Source organism: Ovis aries, chromosome 8 (assembly GCF_016772045.2).
Source record: "Ovis aries strain OAR_USU_Benz2616 breed Rambouillet chromosome 8, ARS-UI_Ramb_v3.0, whole genome shotgun sequence".
In the NCBI taxonomy this organism is placed as follows: Eukaryota; Metazoa; Chordata; class Mammalia; order Artiodactyla; family Bovidae; genus Ovis; species Ovis aries.
The window spans coordinates 2,738,034-2,759,080 of record NC_056061.1 but is presented as its reverse complement, the minus strand read 5'-3'; the positions used below and the strand labels follow the sequence as shown (position 1 = coordinate 2,759,080).

The 21,047-nt window shown below is 38.1% G+C and overlaps 2 protein-coding genes across 3 annotated transcripts in view; one reads left to right on the top strand and one right to left on the bottom strand.

Moving 5' to 3' along the window:
* The window catches only part of IMPG1 (interphotoreceptor matrix proteoglycan 1), a 131,892-nt gene extending 118,033 nt beyond the window's left edge, over positions 1–13,859 (top strand). The window contains 3 exon segments of the mRNA XM_027972730.3: positions 7,149–7,243; positions 8,674–8,718; positions 8,721–13,859. Coding sequence (XP_027828531.2) covers positions 7,149–7,243; positions 8,674–8,718; positions 8,721–8,746 — 166 coding nt within the window. The 3' untranslated portion in view covers positions 8,747–13,859.
* The window catches only part of MYO6 (myosin VI), a 160,281-nt gene continuing 149,983 nt past the window's right edge, over positions 10,750–21,047 (bottom strand). For both annotated transcript variants that reach the window (XM_027972293.3, XM_060419368.1), the window contains exons 34-36: positions 18,540–18,566; positions 15,750–15,968; positions 10,750–15,239 (exon numbers count right to left, since the gene is read on the bottom strand). In XM_027972293.3, coding sequence (XP_027828094.1) covers positions 15,040–15,239; positions 15,750–15,968; positions 18,540–18,566 — 446 coding nt within the window. In that variant the 3' untranslated portion in view covers positions 10,750–15,039. The remainder of the gene's footprint in view (positions 15,240–15,749; positions 15,969–18,539; positions 18,567–21,047) is intronic.

Genomic DNA, 21,047 nt, shown 5'->3' with positions numbered 1-21,047 from the left:
GGTATTAGGGTGATGGTGGCCTCATAGGATGAGTTTGGAAGTTTACCTTCCTCTGCAATTTTCTGGAAGAGTTTGAGGAGGATAGATGTTAGCTCTTCTCGAAATTTTGGTAGAATTCAGCTGTGAAGCCGTCTGGACCTGGGCTTTTGTTTGCTGGAAGATTTCTGATTACCGTTTCAATTTCCGTGCTTGTGATGGGTCTGTTAAGATTTTCTATTTCTTCCTGGTTCAGTTTTGGAGAATTGTACTTTTCTAAGAATTTGTCCATTTCTTCCACGTTGTCCATTTTATTGGCATACAACTGCTGATAGTAGTCTCTTATGATTCTTTGTATTTCTGTGTTGTCTGTTGTGATCTCTCCATTTTCTTTTTTTTTTTTTTTAATTTTAAAATCTTTAATTCTTACATGCATTCCCAAACATGAACCCCCCTCCCACCTCCCTCCCCATAACATCTTTCTGGGTCATCCCCATGCACCAGCCCCAAGCATGCTGCATCCTGCGTCAGACATAGACTGGCGATTCAATTCACATGATAGTATACATGTTAGAATGGCATTCTCCCAAATCATCCCACCCTCTCCCTCTCCCTCTGAGTCCAAAAGTCCGTTATACACATCTGTGTCTCTTTCCCTGTCTTGCATACAGGGTCGTCATTGCCATCTTCCTAAATTCCATATATATGTGTTAGTATACTGTATTGGTGTTTTTCTTTCTGGCTTACTTCACTCTGTATAATCGGCTCCAGTTTCATCCATCTCAACAGAACTGATTCAAATGAATTCTTTTTAACGGCTGAGTAATACTCCATTGTGTATATGTACCACAGCTTTCTTATCCATTCATCTGCTGATGGACATCTAGGTTGTTTCCATGTCCTGGCTATTATAAACAGTGCTGCGATGAACATTGGGGTACATGTGTCTCTTTCAATTCTGGTTTCCTCGGTGTGTATGCCCAGAAGTGGGATTGCTGGGTCATAAGGTAGTTCTATTTGCAATTTTTTAAGGAATCTCCACACTGTTCTCCATAGTGGCTGTACTAGTTTGCATTCCCACCAACAGTGTAGGAGGGTTCCCTTTTCTCCACACCCTCTCCAGCATTTATTGCTTGCAGATTTTTGGATCGCAGCCATTCTGACTGGTGTTAAGTGGTACCTCATTGTAGTTTTGATTTGCATTTCTCTAATAATGAGTGATGTTGAGCATCTTTTCATGTGTTTGTTAGCCATCTGTATGTCTTCTTTGGAGAAATGTCTATTTAGTTCTTTGGCCCATTTTTTGATTGGGTCGTTTATTTTTCTGGAGTTGAGCTGCATAAGTTGCTTGTATATTTTTGAGATTAGTTGTTTGTCAGTTGCTTCATTTGCTATTATTTTCTCCCATTCAGAAGGCTGTCTTTTCACCTTGCTTATAGTTTCCTTTGTTGTGCAGAAGCTTTTAATTTTAATTAGATCCCATTTGTTTATTTTTGCTTTTATTTCCAGCATTCTGGGAGGTGGATCATAGAGGATCCTGCTGTGATTTATGTCTGAGAGTGTTTTGCCTATGTTCTCCTCTAGGCGTTTTATAGTTTCTGATCTTACATTTAGATCTTTAATCCATTTTGAGTTTATTTTTGTGTGTGGTGTTAGAAAGTGATCTAGTTTCATTCTTTTACAAGTGGTTGACCAGTTTTCCCAGCACCACTTGTTAAAGAGATTGTCTTTACTCCATTGTATATTCTTGCCTCCTTTGTCAAAGATAAGGTGTCCATATGTGTGTGGATTTATCTCTGGGCTTTCTATTTTGTTCCATTGATCTATATGTCTGTCTTTGTGCCAGTACCATACTGTCTTGATGACTGTGGCTTTGTAGTAGAGCCTGAAGTCAGGCAAGTTGATTCCTCCAGTTCCATTCTTATTTCTCAAGATTGCTTTGGCTATTCGAGGTTTTTTGTATTTCCATACAAATCTTGAAATTATTTGTTCTAGTTCTGTGAAAAATGTGCCTGGTAGCTTGATAGGGATTGCATTGAATTTGTAAATTGCTTTGGGTAGTATACTCATTTTCACTATATTGAGTCTTCTGATCCATGAACATGGTATATTTCTCCATCTATTAGTGTCCTCTTTGATTTCTTTCATCAGTGTTTTATAGTTTTCTATATATAGGTCTTTAGTTTCTTTAGGAAGATATATTCCTAAGTATTTTATTCTTTTCGTTGCAATGGTGAATGGAATTGTTTCCTCAATTTCTTTTTCTACTTTCTCATTATTAGTGTATAGGAATGCAAGGGATTTCTGTGTGTTGATTTTATATCCTGCAACTTTACTATATTCATTGATGAGCTCTAGTAATTTACTGGTGGAGTCTTTAGGGTTTTCCATGTAGAGGATCATATCATCTGCAAACAGTGAGAGTTTTACTTCTTCTTTTCCAATTTGGATTCCTTTTATTTCTTTTTCTGCTCTGATTGCTGTGGCCAAAACTTCCAGAACTATGTTGAATAGTAGCGGTGAAAGTGGACACCCTTGTCTTGTTCCTGACTTTAGGGGAAATGCTTTCAATTTTTCACCATTGAGGATAATGTTTGCTGTGGGTTTGTCATAGATAGCTTTTATTATGTTGAGGTATGTTCCTTCTATTCCTGCTTTCTGGAGAGTTTTTATCATAAATGGATGTTGAATTTTGTCAAAGGCCTTCTCTGCATCTGTTGAGATAATCATATGGTTTTTATTTTTCAATTTGTTAATGTGGTGAATTACATTGATTGATTTGCAGATATTGAAGAATCCTTGCATCCCTGGGATAAAGCCCACTTGGTCATGGTGTATGATCTTTTTAATGTGTTGTTGGATTCTGATTGCTAGAATTTTGTTGAGGATTTTTGCATCTATGTTCATCAGTGATATTGGCCTGTAGTTTTCTTTTTTTGTGACATCTTTGTCAGGTTTTGGTATTAGGGTGATGGTGGCCTCATAGGATGAGTTTGGAAGTTTACCTTCCTCTGCAATTTTCTGGAAGAGTTTGAGGAGGATAGGTGTTAGCTCTTCTCGAAATTTTGGTAGAATTCAGCTGTGAAGCCGTCTGGACCTGGGCTTTTGTTTGCTGGAAGATTTCTGATTACCGTTTCAATTTCCGTGCTTGTGATGGGTCTGTTAAGATTTTCTATTTCTTCCTGGTTCAGTTTTGGAGAATTGTACTTTTCTAAGAATTTGTCCATTTCTTCCACGTTGTCCATTTTATTGGCATACAACTGCTGATAGTAGTCTCTTATGATTCTTTGTATTTCTGTGTTGTCTGTTGTGATCTCTCCATTTTCATTTCTAATTTTATTGATTTGATTTTTTCTCTTTGCTTCTTGATGAGTCTGGCTAATGGTTTGTCAATTTTATTTATCCTTTCAAAGAACCAGCTTTTGGCTTTGTTGATTTTTCCTATGGTCTCTTTTGTTTCTTTTGCATTTATTTCTGCCCTAATTTTTAAGATGTCTTTCCTTCTACTAACTCTGGGGTTCTCCAATTCTTCCTTTTCTAGTTGCTTTAGTTGTAGAGTTAGGTTATTTATTGGACTTTTTTCTTATTTCTTGAGGTATGCCTGTATTGCTATGAACTTTCCTCTTAGCACTGCTTTTATAGTGTCCCACAGGTTTTGGGTTGTTGTGTTTTCATTATCATTAGTTTCTATGCATATTTTTATTTCTTTTTTGATTTCTTCTGTGATTTGTTGGTTATTCAGAAGTGTGTTGTTCAACCTCCATATGTTGGAATTTTTAATAGTTTTTCTCCTGTAATTGAGATCTAATCTTAATGCATTATGGTCAGAAAAGATGCTTGGAATGATTTCGATTTTTTGAATTTATCAAGTTTAGATTTATGGCCCAGGATGTGATCTATCCTGGAGAAGGTTCCATGAGCACTTGAAAAAAAGGTGAAATTCATTGTTTTGGGGTGAAATGTCCTATAGATATCAATTAGGTCTAACTGATCTAATGTATCATTTAAAGTTCACGTTTCTTTGTTAATTTTCTGTTTAGTTGATCTGTCCATAGGTGTGAGTGGGGTATTAAAGTCTCCCACTATTATTGTGTTATTGTTGATTTCCCCTTTCATACTTGGTAGCATTTGTCTTACATATCGCAGTGCTCCTATATTGGGTGCATATATAATTGTTATATCTTCTTCTTGGATTGATCCTTTGATCATTATGTAGTGTCCTTCTTTGTCTCTTTTCACAGCCTTTGTTTTAAAGTCTATTTTATCGGATATGAGTATTGCCACTCCTGCTTTCTTTTGGTCTCTATTTGCGTGGTATATCTTTTTCCAGCCCTTCACTTTCAGTCTGTAGGTGTCCCTTGTTTTGAGGTGGGTCTCTTGTAAGCAGCATATAGAGGGGTCTTGTTTTTGTATCCATTCAGCCAGTCTTTGCCTTTTGGTTGGGGCGTTCAACCCATTTACGTTTAAGGTAATTATTGATAAGTATGATCCCATTACCATTTACTTTATTGTTTTGGGTTCGGGTTTATACACCCTTTCGTGTTTCCTGTCTAGAGAATATCCTTTAGAATTTGTTGGAGAGCTGGTTTGGTGGTGCTGAATTCTCTCAGCTTTGCTTGTCTGGAAAGCTTTTGATTTCTCCTTCGTATTTGAATGAGATCCTTGCTGGGTACAGTAATCTGGGCTGTAGGTTATTGTCTTTCATCACTTTAAGTATGTCTTGCCATTCTCTCCTGGCCTGAAGAGTTTCTATTGAAAGATCAGCTGTTATCCTTATGGGAATCCCCTTGTATGTTATTTGTTGTTTTTCCCTTGCTGCTTTTAATATTTGTTCTTTGTGTTTGATCTTTGTTAATTTGATTAATATGTGTCTTGGGGTGTTTCGCCTTGGGTTTATCCTATTTGGAACTCTCTGTGTTTCTTGGACTTGGGTGATTATTTCCTTCCCCATTTTAGGGAAGTTTTCAACTATTATCTCCTCAAGGATTTTCTCATGATCTTTCTTTCTGTCTTCTTCTTCTGGGATTCCTATAATTCGAATGTTGGAGCGTTTCATATTGTCCTGGAGGTCTCTGAGATTGTCCTCCTTTCTTTTAATTCGTTTTTCTTGTTTCCTCTCTGATTCATTTATTTCTACCATTCTATCTTCTATTTCACTAATCCTATCTTCTGCCTCCGTTATTCTACTATTTGTTGCCTCCAGAGTGTTTCTGATCTCATTTATTGCATTATTCATTATATTTTGACTCTTTTTATTTCTTCTAGGTCCTTGTTAAACCTTTCTTGCATCTTCTCAATCCTTGTCTCTAGGCTATTTATCTGTGATTCCATTTTGATTTCAAGATTTTGGATCATTTTCACTATCAATATTCGGAATTCCTTCTCAGGTAGATTCCCTACTTCTTCCTCTTTTGTTTGGTTTGGTGGGCAACTCTCCTGTTCCTTTACCTGCTGAGTATTCCTCTGTCTCTTCATCTTGGTTATATTGCTGCGTTTGGGGTGGCCTTTTTATATTCTGGTAATTTGTGGAGTTCTCTTTATTATGGAGCTTCCTCACTGTGGGTGGGGTTCTATCAGTGGCTTGTCAAGGTTTCCTGGTTAGGGAGGCTTGTGTTGGAGTTCTGGTGGGTGGAGCTAGGTTTCTTCTCTCTGGAGTGCAGTGGTGTGACCAGTAATGGGTTATGAGACATCAAAGGTTTTGGAATAATTTTGAGCTGCCTGTATATTGAAGCTCAGGGGAGTGTTCCTGTGTTGCTGGAGAATTTGAGTGGTATGTCTTGTTTTGGAACTTGTTGGCCCTTGGGTGGAGCTTGGTTTCAGTGTAGGTATGAAGGCATTTGATGAGCTCCTATTGCTTAATGTTCCCTGAATTCAAGAGTTCTCTAATGTTTTCAGGCTTTGGATTTAAGCCTCCTGCTTCTGGTTTTCAGTTTTATTTTTACAGTAGCCTCTAGACTTCTCCATCTATACAGCACCGATGATAAAACATCTAGGTTAAAGATGAAAAGTTTCTCCACATTGAGGGACACTCAGAGAGGTTCACTGAGTTACAAGGAGAAGAGAAGATGGAGGGGGTAGTTAGAGGTAACTAGAATGAGATGCGGTGAGATCAAAAGAGGAGAGAGCAAGCTAGCCAGTAGTCACTTCCTTATGTGCGCTCTATAGTCTGGACCGCTCAGAGGTATTTACGGAGTTATATGGGGAAGAGGAGAGGGAGGAAGTAGACAGAGGTGACCAGGAGGAGAAGAGAGAGGAATGAGAAGGAGAGAGACAAATTCTGCCAGTAACCAGTTCCTTAGGTGTTCTTCACTGTCTGGAACACACAGCAATTCACAGAGTTGGATAGAGAAGAGATGGGGGAGAAAAGAGACAGAGGCCACCTGGTGGAGAAAAAGGAGAGTCCAAAGGAGGAGAGAGTGGTCAAGCCAGTAATCTCGCTCTCAGGTAAACTGGGGTAGTGAAGTTTGGGTTTTTAAATGTACAAAATTGACAACAAAAACCTAAGAGCAAAGATTAAAAATCTGTTTTTGAAGACAATGGTCTGCTTTTCTGGTTGCCTGATGTCCTCTGCCAGCCTACAGAAGTTGTTTTGTGGAGTTTGCTCAGTGTTGAAATGTTCTTTTGAGGAATTTGTGAGGGAGAAAGTGGTCTTCCCGTCCTATTCCTCCGCCATCTTTACAGTTCTCCCCATTTTGTAATTTAAAGAGGAAAAAAAAGCAAGGTGCAAAATGTGTGTACAGTATTATCAGAGATTATATGACACGTATATATGAGTCTGGAACTATACACATAGAAATTTTAAATACATTACATTTTTAAATTGCATGGACAAAATGTTATTACAGGGTTGTTTTTCAGCAAATACAAGTCAGAATTTGAGTTCAAAAATAACCCCACTTCTTGCAAGATAAACATCACTCTTTCCCAAGAGCTTTGTGCAATCCTTCTGAGACCACTGCTGATGGAATAGTAAGCCAACTGGAAGGCAAAACTCAGTGGGGGTGGGGGAATGCAGGAAGCATGTTTCCTCCACCTCCAATGGAAGACACCTGCAAAAAAATATGCTGTTTTCACGTGTCATAATCATTTTAAAACATATGAGAAAACTGTAGCTGCTCTTAATATTGGTAAGTCCAGGAAGCAGGATATCTTGTTTTTGCTTTCTTTTGTAGATCACTAGACCAATCTAAAAATCGAGTGTATGAACCTGGTGTTAAAAAGTTCCAACGTCAGCAAGATAACAAGGTAAGACTGTATTTTTATATTGGTTTTAATTGTTGAATTAGAATTCTGAAGGAAATTAAAAATATTTCAGGGCCTGACTCCTATTTTAAATAAAGATAAGAAAAAACACTTTTCCTTTATTTGCCAGGCTTTTTAATTTTGTGTTTTAAGAGGGAAAAAGGCAATTCCTGGTACAAAAAGGATAGACAGAGACTGGCACTAATTGAAATATGTAGACACAACAGTAAGATTTCAGGGGAAAAAAAAGCATATTATATTTCTAACCTTTTCTTATAAAAATACACATGCAGTTTATCAAATGCATTTCAACAGGTTGACTTTTTCATAATCATTATTTATATACCTGGAGTTGAGTAATTATATATATATATATATATATATATATATATATATATATACATACACACACACACATAAAATCTTGTGAAATGTCTTATTTCAAATAATCAACTAAAACAAAAATATGCAGGAGAAACAAGATTTGTGAACAACGAGCATCAAAAATTCCTAAAAGTTCATCCTCAGATAAAGGTTTCTTCCAGTGTTCTAGATGTCTCTTTCAAGATACTCATCCATTCAATCTTTTTTTTTTCTACTATAATTTTATTTTACAAAGGGAAATAACCTATCTAATAACCAAGTTAGCATAAGAGCTTTTAAAATAACTTTTCAAAAAATACCTTGGACAATTGATAGCCTAAAATAACCTAGTTTCAAAAATTATACCTAATCTTTATGGTAAAAATGAGTGTTAATCAGCCAGTGTCCTGCCCAGTCCACCTGAAGTCTCTCTCTCTCTCTCTTTATATATATATATATATATATATATATATATATATATATATATACACAGTGCTAAATGGAAACAAACATGACAAAGCTTGCAACTGAAACTCATCATACAGTCCATATACAGTCAAGAAGGATGCTGAGGCCATCACACCACACACACACATATCCAAGGGTGCACAAAGAATAATGTGTGCCATTTTTATTGCCTAAAACAAAGAACATTGAAAAGACAGGAAAGGGTCAGACTTGGGCCATCAAATGACAACGGGACACAGGATCTGGTAATAAAATCTCCTGGATGAAGTGTACACCAACTGAATCCAGAAGGACCAGGGAGAATCAGAAACCACATTTCAAATGAAGCAGCAGTCTGGAAAAATAATGCTTGGAAGGGCACATGGTGACTGATTCACAAGCTACTTGCCACTCCTGCTTCGAGATACTGATTCAGTCTGAGAAAGTTTAGGAAGAAATTGAATACATTCTCAATAGGTTGTAAAGTTAGAGATATTTGGGGGGAGGACATCTCCCACCTTTCAAAAAATATATCCCAAATGACAAGCATATTATCTCATCTGCCAGCAGAGGTAATATTAGAATGAATCACTGGTTTGACCTTGGGTGGCATTTCTTAATCTCTTAAAAATATTTATTTTCCAGGTAACTATGAAAAGAAATTTGAATTATGGACTATAGGATATGAAGAATTTATCAAGATTGGGAAGGAAATTAAAAACTGGAAGTATACAAATTATCGTTTAATCTATCTCAAGAGAAATGATTTGCTTTCTCAAGGAAAACTGGATTCACTCTCTCAAACTTCTGAAAACCTAGGCAGGCATATCCACTGGTCATCAAAATCCAGGCATGTAGTCAACACTAAGAACCAGAAAACATCACATTTCAAATAGAGAAGACTTATATACTTGAAGACCAATAAATTCTGAAGAAAAAGCAGCTTATTATCAAAACCCAAAACACAATCAGTGAAACATATTAAATATTTTGGTTATTTCTCAGTGTTTCAGTCAAGGTGATAGCAGACCAGGTTTTTGTCCAGCCGCCCTTAAAATATTGCTCACCGACCATCTACAAGTGCAACTTATTATTTGGGGGCAGGGGGGTGGGACTGACCATATACCGGGGAATAGAGCTCTTCACGTGTTAGGATGCACATAAAAGATTACGCATGCAAGGAGGTTCAGAATGAATGCATATGGGACATGAACTGTGGTGAGTACACAGATGCTCCACACTTCAGTGTCCGTAACTCACACACCTCTTCAGTTCTTAGGCATACTAGTCGTGTAAGAAATTGCTGCTTACACAGTAGATAATTTTGCTGCCAATAATTCCTAGGTTGTTCCTTTGAAGAACTGGGATATATATACCATGGAAAAAATCCTACTTTTCTTATAACTGCATAGACATATTTTAAAGGAAGATATTATATTGGGGGGAAAAAGTGAGGTTGTACATTGTGACATAACTAATTCCTCTTTCCCAACATGGATGAACTATATTTCTACAATTTGGTAACTTCACTGGGTAATCCTTGACACCAACTGTGGTGTGTGCATAGGTAGACTGGCATCAAGGTATTCTAGTCCAGCCAGTTTGTAAGGTGCATTTAATGAAAAGTGAATTCCTCCATCTCTCTCTCAAATGTTCAACTATCAATTATACTGGATGCAAAACTTTAATTTCAATAAAATATGTACTATATCTCCATAGATTTATAATGTGTGTTTACTAGGTATCTCCTGGATTTGCTTTATAGATTATGGTCAATGACTTTAAGCATGCAAACCCTTGGGAAAAAAATCACTATTTGTCTTCCAAAGGCATAATAACTTTCACCCCTATTCTCATCCCAATCCTCCCCAAAGTGAGGAGTGATGATATGGGACGGAGACTTTGTGTGTCCTGATAAAGTGCTGCAAAGCCAAGGATGGTGGCAAACATGCACCTGCTCATTTCCATGGCCTTGGAACTCCCCAGAGGAAAATGTGCTTGTCAGAAGCCTGACAGGCCAACCAGAAGCATATAAGACCAATTCCATCAAGACAGGAAATGAAAATCTAACGCCATTCCCTCCCCATAACGTGGCCTCCCCATCTACGTCAGTTGTGCTGTAACTACTACAGAGAATGTCACTTTGGCTAAGGAAAGAGAAGTGGGCAAGACTCCAGCTTCTGTGGGGAAGGGCTCCTGTGGAAGCAAATGTCCCCCACCCTTTGGATCACCCACTTTTTGGTCTTTTCCAACCGCTCAGAGAGGAGCTGCTGAGGTAAGCTGGCCCGACTCCCTGCCGTCAGAAGACCCTTCTGGATCACGGTAGGCTTCACACAAGTCAGCCTTCAGAGACCAGCTGTCTCTCAGGGAGAAGGACTCTTCTTTGGGTCCCCAGTTTTTATATCCTGTGTCACCTCACAAAGAGACTGATGAGGGTCTGGGGAAAGGCAGCCAAGATTTGGTTTCTCTTTAATCTAGGCAAAGTGGCTCACATATGATCCTGCTTTTCCCTGGAGGGAGAACCCAGAAGTTTGGGGTCAGAGCTCAAGGACCTTCCAATTACCCAGGTTCCTTGCCTGTTTCTTCGCCTCCTGGCACAGAGTGTCCGGTGACTGGACCCTCGCTTCTCCAGTTTATTCCACTGGCCTGGAGGCAACATGGCAACACCATTTACAACTTTGCAACACCTTGCAACTGTATGAAAAGCACAAGAAGCAAGAGGAAGTTCTACATAGAAAGCATTTATTATTTGTATTTCCAGGACATCAGTATTTAGGACAGTGTCAGATACACATCTTAAGGAAATAAGGAAAACTTAAGTAACAGATATAATTCATTGAATTTTCAAAACAAAAAGAAAACAGCCAATACACCTGCTTGGATCTGAAGGTGAGAGTCCGGTACAGGTAAAAGTTAGGATTGAAGATTTTCTTTTTGATGTGAACTTTTTCCTGGTTATCTCCTGTTGAAGACTATGACATACATTAGGCTAGTCATGGGGAAGGAAGGCTACACTGATTTGACCTGAACTTCACTGTCCTCCAGATCTGGTCCAGGAATGGGTAGGCTTGACCTCTCGAAGGATCTCTATTTCATCCTTCCACAAGGCTTACGCACAGAATGTCCACTGGCCTTCCCCAGCATACCATTTCTATATGCTAAGAATGTATACACCAGGCCTGTCTCGGTCCGGGCTCAGCAGGGCCATGCGTTCTGCTCTTGCACTGCATACAGCTCATGCTACAACTTGGGGAGGATCTAGGAGCGCTCGGCCCCCCACACCGCATCAATGCTTTCCGCCTGGCATGCAGCTCTTCAGGATGCACCCCGGTTCTTTCTCTCCCATCCGTGCCTCTCTCTCCTTACTGTTACAGCTGCCCCCGCCCCCTGCCCCTGCCTGTCCTTACTGTAATCTTTAGGTATCTTCTGCCCTCCTCTCCCTTGTTAATTTATCTTCTAGGAGAAATGAAAATACTCAGTAATTGTTACTGGTGGTTATGTGATACAGACAAGAGCTGCCACCCCTTCTGAAGATGGGGAGTGACAGGGGAGCAACCCTCTGCCAACCCCCAGGGGTTACTCGAAGAAGTCTGCTTGCTTTGATTGCACGCTCCACGAGTGGGGTGAAGGCATGTCTCTTTCACGGTCTAGAACTCAATTACTCGAGCTGTCTGGATCTCTGTTAACCTCTTACGTAAAAGCAGTCAAGTCTAGCACTAACACTGTGATAATTCACTGACTGATTCATCCAATACTATTTATTCTACTGATCTGGTACTCTCAAGGTGGTTCAGGTGAAGAAACCAAAGATCTCCCTATTTGGATCCCCTGAGAACCACTGCAATAACCTGTGAATGAAAACAGCTGTTTGAAAATCCAATTAATAAAACTACAAGACCCTCATTATTCTTTGAGCCTGTGAGTTTCTATTCTCTAAGTTTTCACAAATACCACTTGGGTTCCACGTAAGATGCTATTTTCTTTTGTGATCTGACATGATCTTCTGTTTTGCTCTCTACAAAAGGGTTCACTATGTTGCTGGAAAGCTGTATAAAAAGTCACTATAGGACGCAGAAAGTAAGTTACAATAGAACGTTTTTTGTGCAGGCCTGGGCTCCTAAGTGCACTCTTTTACTTCTTCCTCATGTTATCCTTTGAGACGGTGCCATCTACTCAGACTCACAACTAAGAAAACTCACTTCTCTCTTACCATGTGAGTATTAGAGAAACTTTTTCTCCGAGCCTACCCATAGCTCACAATATGTATCTTAAATGTGTTAATGAATTAGGAATTCCACTATAGTTGAATGTGAAACTTTCTGTTTTCTCAGTTTTAATATTTTATGGACATCTACCTTTACAAAGCATATGCTAAGGAAGGAACTGGTACTGAGCAAGACAAGCATTAAGAAAAATTGGCTCTTAATGTAGAGTATGCTGGTTTAAACTTCTAATTTTATATCCCAATTAAAATGACTGATTAAAATTTAAATTTACATTTGATTCATCCAGTTTTCATCTGGCATTTCTGGGTTTGACTGCGAACACTGCAAGAAGCTGCATCCACATTTTTCAGAACGCCACTATTTCCTCCACTATTTCCCTCAAAGGATGAAGGGTCCTAGGCTTCTCCAGCAAAGGGGCTTCTGCGTGGGTGGTGCTATTATATGGAGGTGACTGGAAGTCTATCTGAACTAGGGCAGGTCTCCTGGAGTCAGAACTCACTCAGGAGACTACTTAAAATAGATGTGTTCCAGGACAGCTGTGTAACACAATTAGCAATAAAATGACTTCAGGCTTAAGACTGACGATAATTTTATCAGCTATTAAAGTAAAACACTATAAAGATCTGTAACAATGCTTTGCTGTGATATATTTCTTTTTTAAAAAATACTCTTAATTATTATTTCTTAGCTAAACTTTTTTCTGTACCCTTCAGTGATTCAAAGAGCATAAAGGTCAGGCCCATTTCACAAACCCTTTGAGCAACTAAAGCTTTCCAATGCCTAGATAATGATCTGTGGCATCATAAAGAAACTTGATTCGGACAGGATCTGAGCTGTAAAAACAGAAGTAAACTGCTCTCAGAGCACTAGGTTCCAGTCCGTGCTTGAGATGGGCATGGACTGTGATACATTTCCCACAAATTCTTCACAACTTTAAGTTCTCTCGTTTCCATAATTTAACCTATGTGACGAAATGCCTGCATGGATCTTGGACACACACAAAATTGTTTCTGGAAACAGTACTAAAGACACAGGCATTAAAAATCTATTTGGTTACTAAATTTTCTTCCAGGACTCTACTTGCTACCAGTTAAGAAAAAAAGCTTTTAATTCACTATCCTGTACAAATAAAAACACCAGTTAAAGCCAAGTGATAAGAAGAGGAAGAAGAGGACATTTATTTTCAGTAACCAGACCTTCTGTCACCAAATCACAGGGACCGCATGACCCAGGGGTGGGTGAGTCTATGCAGTAATACAGCTTTCAAAGGATGATCACATCAACGTTCTCAACAGGACAGACAGGACCATTTAATTTCTTTAACAGAAGACCATCATTTGCACAGTGTCATAATAAATAAATATCTCTACACTAAGACACATTATGAGAGAAGCAATTCTGAAAACAGTGTCTGGCTCACAAGCTCTAATCTAGTCAGCTGGGAAATAGTTTCCTAACTGAGGTGGCTCTCTCTAGGAGAAAAAAAAATTACCAGAAATTCATTTCAAAGGTTTAGAGTCTTTGAACATCAGGGAAAAAAGGTACAGAGAATAATTTTATTTTCTAATTTTATTCTAAAACACAAACAAGACTCCTTAGGACTATGCCAACATAACTCCTTGATGTATTTCTGTTTCCAAATTCCTAATATGAAAGTTAGAAATATTAGGCTTGAAACTGCTGACATTTGATCAAAACTAAACAGCACACAAACGAAAACATTTTTTAAATTATCAGTTACATGAAACAAGCAATTTCTAAGGTTTTGAATTACAAAGCTTATAAAAGAGCTCTACAATTACCAGAATCTCAAAGGCCAAAAAAGACAATAGGAATTTTCTTAAAAAACCAGGAGAGTTTTGCAGCAGAACACTGGATTAAAGTCACATGAAACAACCTGGACAAGACTCTGATGTAAAACTGCAACTGAGATGAAGCTGAAATGTCTGAACTCAGTCAGTTAAGCCAAACCGCCTCCTAACACCTACTTCTTTTTCTGAATGAAACAAAAGGTATCTCAAAACTTTCAAGCCTTTAAATGATCGAAATTTCCTTTATCTGTTCATGGAGTGTAAGAACATATTCTTATAGCAACACAATGGGAGAGAAAAGCAGAGCAAATCTGTGCAGAATACTATGTACCTTCTCTATCAAAGATTGTATCAGACACATCAAGGCTCTCTCCAGAATTCTAGAACTTCAGGTAAATTGCTTTACTCAAACTAAGACGTTGCGAAACAGTGGGGGGCGGGGCGGATTTCCACCTTTGATGGAAATTTCCATGAATTTCTGAAACAGTGAGTAAGGAAGGATACAGCTTTCAGATAAAAAACACCGGTGCCTTGATCATTCCAAGTGCCTTGATTTTTGTAAGAAAACTGAAGTTAAGTTTTCTTTATTCCAGTTTTATGGGACTGTGGCCTCCTTAAAAAGCAAGAATTCTGCATTAAAAAAAAAAAAAACCAACTTCTTTTCCTAGAGAACAATTAAAATGGATTTAAGGTAGTCTGTTGGCAAAGAAAGAGAGATGTCAGAGTCTGTCCAAGTGTAACAAGTATCACAATGACGAGAGGTCTAACAGTTACAGCTGGATACAGGAAAACAATTTTTCGGTCCCAAAGTCACTACCATAATTAACCTTGATTTAACAAAAAGCCATGATTAGTAAAATCTGTTCACTTTGTGTGAGTAATCCTAACTTGATCGTGGAAGGGTTCAAGCTCTGGGGCACACTCCCTACCTAGTGCCACGGCAAGGCCTCCCAGCTGCAAGGGTAGTGCACCTTCTACTTGAACAGATTCTGCAGCATGGCCGTGGCATACGTGGGCCTGGCCTGCCTGCTCTCGATTGCACTCTGGAGATACTGGATGCCTCCACAGCGCTCCCAGATTTCTTCGAACTGTCTTGGCAGAATCTCAGCACCGCGCTTTCGAGTCAGGCCTGTCTCTTCAAGATTCAGCTCACACATCTCCATGTCATCCTTCCCTGCATGGATAGAGACATCAGAATTAACCATACCTCCTTTCAGATCTGTTTACTGTAAACTTTATTCCTGAAATGTCCACCAGTTGTCACAGATTTGAGAACTTTTAAAACTTTATTTCCTTCCTCGAAGGTTGAAATTTGCTTCATAAATTCACCAGTAAGAAATGTGTCCTCCCCCAAGCACACCATTTCAGAATATAGTAAGGATGCAGGTGGTCCAACAAGTTACCAGGGTTAAGAGAAATGCCACATTTCCTTAAACCACTACAAGGCAACCTATATAATTAGATACGAAAGGACACAGACAAGTTTCTGTGTGCTCCACGAGGACACAATCCAAACGATTGATTCCACGCTGTAAATAAGTTATCCTCAACTGATGTGATTTAACTGCAAAACTCCATTCCTCAACCCTGAACTTCACTGCATTATTACCTTAGCCCATTTCATTCAGACGGTATGCACTACTTTTCTGCTTTATAAATGTCTGTTCATGGGAATTGTACACACCAGCCACGAGGAGAATGGGGGGCTTGTCAGGATGAAGCTCCATCTGCCGGGCGATCCATGGTCCATCAAAATGGGCATACCACCAGCCTTTCTTCTTATTCTGCGGGTCTTTGTACTGGTCTGCGGGGCGGATGAATGGGATGCGGAAGAAACGCTGCTGTCGGTTCATCTCGATCTCCTGCTGCCTGGCAGGGAGCTGGGCTGCCGGGTTCTGCTGAGCTGTCACAGGGAATAAGGACAGTCACCCAAGGGATAAGGTAAACAGTCTTTAATCCTAGAATGCACTACCAATTTTTTTTTTAAGCTGAGACAGGGGGTCCTAATAGTGAATTTAAAACAAAATGTAAATATGAATTCTCTACAAATGAATACAATTCAAAGCAGGATTTTTTTTTTTAGAATATTCTCTCCCCCCACACACCCCCCAACCACCAGCACCACACCACCAGCACCACTGGCAACAGCAATAACAACAGCAGCCCCCAGCAATTCCCACAAATGCTTGCATCCCTACCTAAAATGAACTCATGCAATGAACTCACACGGCAGGAAAGCAAACTAGTTCTGTTTACTAGATTTATAGTTTTCCTCCAAGGAGTTCATACGAACACTGCAGAATGATTTTTATGGGACGATTTATGATGAAACAAATAGCAATTTTACAAATCTAAGGGATTCTAGATATTAGACAATTTAACCACAATTTCCTCAAAGAAGTGAAAGACATAAAAGTTTTCTCATTTGCCAACTGATTTGGGGATTTAAAATGGCCAAGATAACACAGGTATTTTATGAATAAGATTTAAACAACTTCATGACAACAAAACTGTAACAGTAAGCATGAACTTTCACTCAGATTTACTTACTCTGAAATTAGACTTCTCTTGGAATAAAATCCATTGTAGTAAGTGGAACGTGTATAATATTTGGTTCTTTTTGCCAACAGAAAAGAAAAATCCTTGCTTTTCTGTTAACACTGAGTATTGAGCTCACAGTAACCTCTTTTCCCTTGCTCAATTTTCATTAAGGTTGGGTTTTTTTTTTTTTCCCTGAAAACACACAGTTCTCTGGGGCAATGACTTTACATCTTCAGGAGCATAATTATGGTAAATCTGCTTGATATTCTCTATACTCACAACTTTAAAGGTAGACCAATCATTTACTGCAGCTCAGTTAAGAATCTCACTGAAACTAAGTATGTCAATGAAAACTTATATGTCTAAGTCAAGGACAGTCACATGGCTTTTGTAAGACTTTCCAAGTACTGAAAGGATGAAATTACTCTTATTCTACCTCTTGCACCAACAGCAAAAGCTATAGAGCAGCTGAATTTATTTCTGTGCAAACAACAGAAAGCAAAAAGCAGTTAGCAAAGTTGTATATGCCTATGAGAAGACAGTCCCAGCTTTATTAGTGATTTAAAAAAGCTGTACCGCCTTCAGCATGTTACCAGAGATGAGCTTATTTATCCTCTCATTCCTAGTCCCTTAAAACAACTTACAGTTCAGTGTTTCCACTTCGAGTTTTAAAAACTAGCTACTCTTCAGGATATACACTAACTCAAAACTAAAACAGTCTATTAAAAGGACTAAAAGGAAAAAACCCTCCCTTCCATCTTAAACAGTGAATTAGAAAACAAGGTCCTACTGATCAAAACATACTAGATACCAATGGCCACACATTAGTATAACCTACTTTTTTTCTTTCAAAATAACAATCTCCTGTTGGATAAAATTAAGAAACCCAACAGAAAGCCTTGGATGGCTTTTTTTTTACTAATGTGAGAAAGCAAACTGTATTTGGGAAGCCTGGAAATGAACAGTCATCCGGAAAAGTACAAAGATACAGCTGTGGAAAGCTTAAAACTAATCTTCTAAACAACTATTTCTTTCACATTCAATTGTTCTTCTAAAGTGTATGAAAATGTTTCAAATCTTTAAGTTTGTAAGTTACTAGAAGCAGTAAAAAATAATTATGTGCAACCATTTGGCAAATAAATATGGCATCATATTCAAATCATTACTGTTCAACTGATTCTAGAAGAAATTTACTGTACACTAAGATGACTCAAAGATTTTTACATTATCAAAACACATGTATCATAGGAAGCTATAGAAGTATCAGAATAATCCTCTCTTCCTAGTAAGAGGTATTCTATTAAGCTGTGTATATTATCACATGAAAGCCAAATCTCTTTGGACAGAAATCCTTATACTATTACAGCATTTGAAACCAGCACCTAAAGTTAGTCTTTATTCTAAAAGACTAGCTGCTCATTCAGAGAGAGTTTTGCTACAATAAGAATTGTATATACTCAGCTTAAAATGCTAGGTTTTTTAAAAAGGAAGCAATTTGGTGAAATAGGGACTTCCCAGGTGGAGCACTGGTAAAGAGTCCGCCTGCTAGAGTAGGAGATGCAGGTTCAATCTCTGGGTTGGGAAGATCCCCTGGAGCAGGAAATGGTGAGCTGCTCCAGTATTCTTGCTTGGAAAATGCCATGGACAGAGAAGCCTGGCTATAGTCCATGGGGTCGCAAAGAGTCAAACATGACTGAGCAACTGAGCACTTTGATAAAATAACAGATTAATTAAATTTTTTTCTACAAATATATTTTGGAGTGATCCAAATGAAAGTACTATCTCAAATTAAGTATCTTAGTACATATAAACCAAAATTAATGTACTATAATTCACCTTAAAATTGTAGCAAAACAATGTCTAGAAGAAGTTAGTACTTTATATTTTTAACCCATCTTCCAGTTAGCTCATGAGTAACCACCCATTGACTTACGTGAATTGTTCAAAAATGGTGCAAAATCTGCGAACAAATATTTTATGTTGAAGAAAAGATAAAAATGCCAAAAATGTTAAATAAGCATTCTTCTAATTCATAATGATTTCCCATCAATGGAGGTGGTGACTAACAGATAAATTCCCTATCCATAACCAAGTACTCCTATAATAACCTACAAGTAGATGCTGCTTTCCAACTTTTAAATATCTATTTTGATTATGTTTGGGGGACATCCTGCTTGATAGACATACAAAGAGGACCAAAATTTAATTTTTAAACACAGCAATATCCAAATAAAAATCCAAAACAGCAACTGAATAACCAACATGAGAGTACCATTAAAGTATTACTAGAATTTTTGTGGGGGGGGGGGGAGAGAATAACTCATAAATTCACTAAAAATGCTTTTTATATAGAGAAAAAGCACTACCACACTTACATACACTCAGCAGGTTTTAATTTCTTCACACTGTCTTAAATCTTAAGCTGACAACATTTTTACTTAGGGACGATGAAATAAAACTACTCTCCAAAGTCACTGTTTCAAGCAAGTAAATATAAATCTTTACTGGGTAATTTGCTACTGCCCCCCGAAATTACTTCCGAAAGCCTCTTTCCAGGGTAAATGTGCTGAGGGGCATGCTCCCCTACTACAGCAAAAGGAAAGGGGTTTCTGAGCTTCCCAATTCCTAACTCTTCAGAACTAATCATGATTTGCCATCGTCTTACTCTTTAAGGCAGCAACACCAAGGTTATATTTTTGTTAATCGCTAGGTTGTCATCATTTTGCTTTCTCAAATTAAGGAATTCTAATCCTTCTAAATATTAAATTGCAGAGCCATTGCTTTTATAAGTCAAGCAGCTGCACCATTAGGAAACCTCCTGGAGAACAGAATTTTCTCAAATAAGCATCTTGGTGCTCGTCACCTTTCCTTTTAACTGTATTCCTGTGTCAGAATGAATTTTACATGAGAGGAAAAGAAAAAGAAAAAGAAAAATGTACTTTTCAGAGCCGAAGTTACATTTTACCCTGAAAATGCACCATGTTCAATTAAAACTCTCTGAAGACTACACATATGTGGAGTATGTCCATATACAAGTCCTAGTTTTGTTCACATACCAGATGGGACCCTTGGGAAATTTTCTTAATCTACTCTGTTGTTCTTCCCAGTGGTACATTATGAATGGAAACAGTATGGGAACCAGTAAGGTAAGCCACATTTTATTTGCTCCTTTTGGGGCAAAGTTGGCTGAGTAAGGTGCCAAAGTTTGGTTTGATACAATAATACAATAAATACTTACATATTCATTAAAAATGTGGATGTCAAGTATGATAACATTTATTTCTTTAAAGAATTGCAATCATTCAGATGTATAAATTTTAAAATAGAACATAATGAAAGTCAATCAGTTGAAGGTCATGATTAGAACATTACAGCTAAAGATTATTGCTAAAAAGAATACTCCTTTGCCATTTTCACAAAACACAGCAACAGTGGTAGGAACATGGTACAGATAGTGAACAGAGAATGGAATCACTGTGTCATCTTCAATTCCCAGAGACCAAGTTTGAAACCAGAGAAGAGTGTGGTAGTTACAGAAGAGCAATGTTTAGAGGGCTTTCCACCTGCCATCTCTTAGTTGCAAGGCAAGCTTACTGCTCTTTCAAGAGTCTGACATTCCGATTGACGACACCCATAAGCAGTCACTAGCACGTCCCTTCCTCAATCTAATCTTTGCAACAGCTTAGAAACACTTAAATTTTACCATCTAATTGCCTTTCATCAAACACTGTTTTATTTGCTAGGAAGGTAGTAAAGAGACAAAATATAACCGTGAGCTCATTTCCTAAGTCAGCTTGGGTCATGCATGGCTAAACTATACTATCAAGAATTGGGGATATACCTCTTTAAAAAAAAAGATATTAATAGCTGTCATCTTGACAGTAACTAGAATTAACCTAATAAACTGCTCCTGTAGCAAGTTGAATAAATGAAATTCTAACTATTAAGACTGAAATTACAACTCACAGTTATTCTTACTTAATGTTAAAGCTAGTATGCGCTTTTACTAGGTTATGACTCTTCTGCTGTATTCCCAATTTCACATATACAGCAAAGTAGCAAGATTCATTTTTAGGCCTCAGTCAAAAAATCAAATTCTGGTTGCAGGAAAATTCTTCTAAACCAAGGTACTATTTCTCACTCTTATATTTTCACAGTATTATAAAGTGAATCAGACACGACTGAGTGACTTCACTTTCAAATTTCACTTTCATGCACTGGAGAAGGAAATGGCAACCCACTCCAGTGTTCTTGCCTGGAGAATCCCAGGGACCAGGGAGCCTGGTGGGCTGCCGTCTATGGAGTCGCACAGAGTCGGACACGACTGAAGCGACTTAGCAGCAGCAGCATTTGCAGTAAATATTCTTTTTTCATAGTACTCTTTATATTTCTACACTTAATCTTTTCATATGTCTGTATATGCATATGTGGAAAGAATATG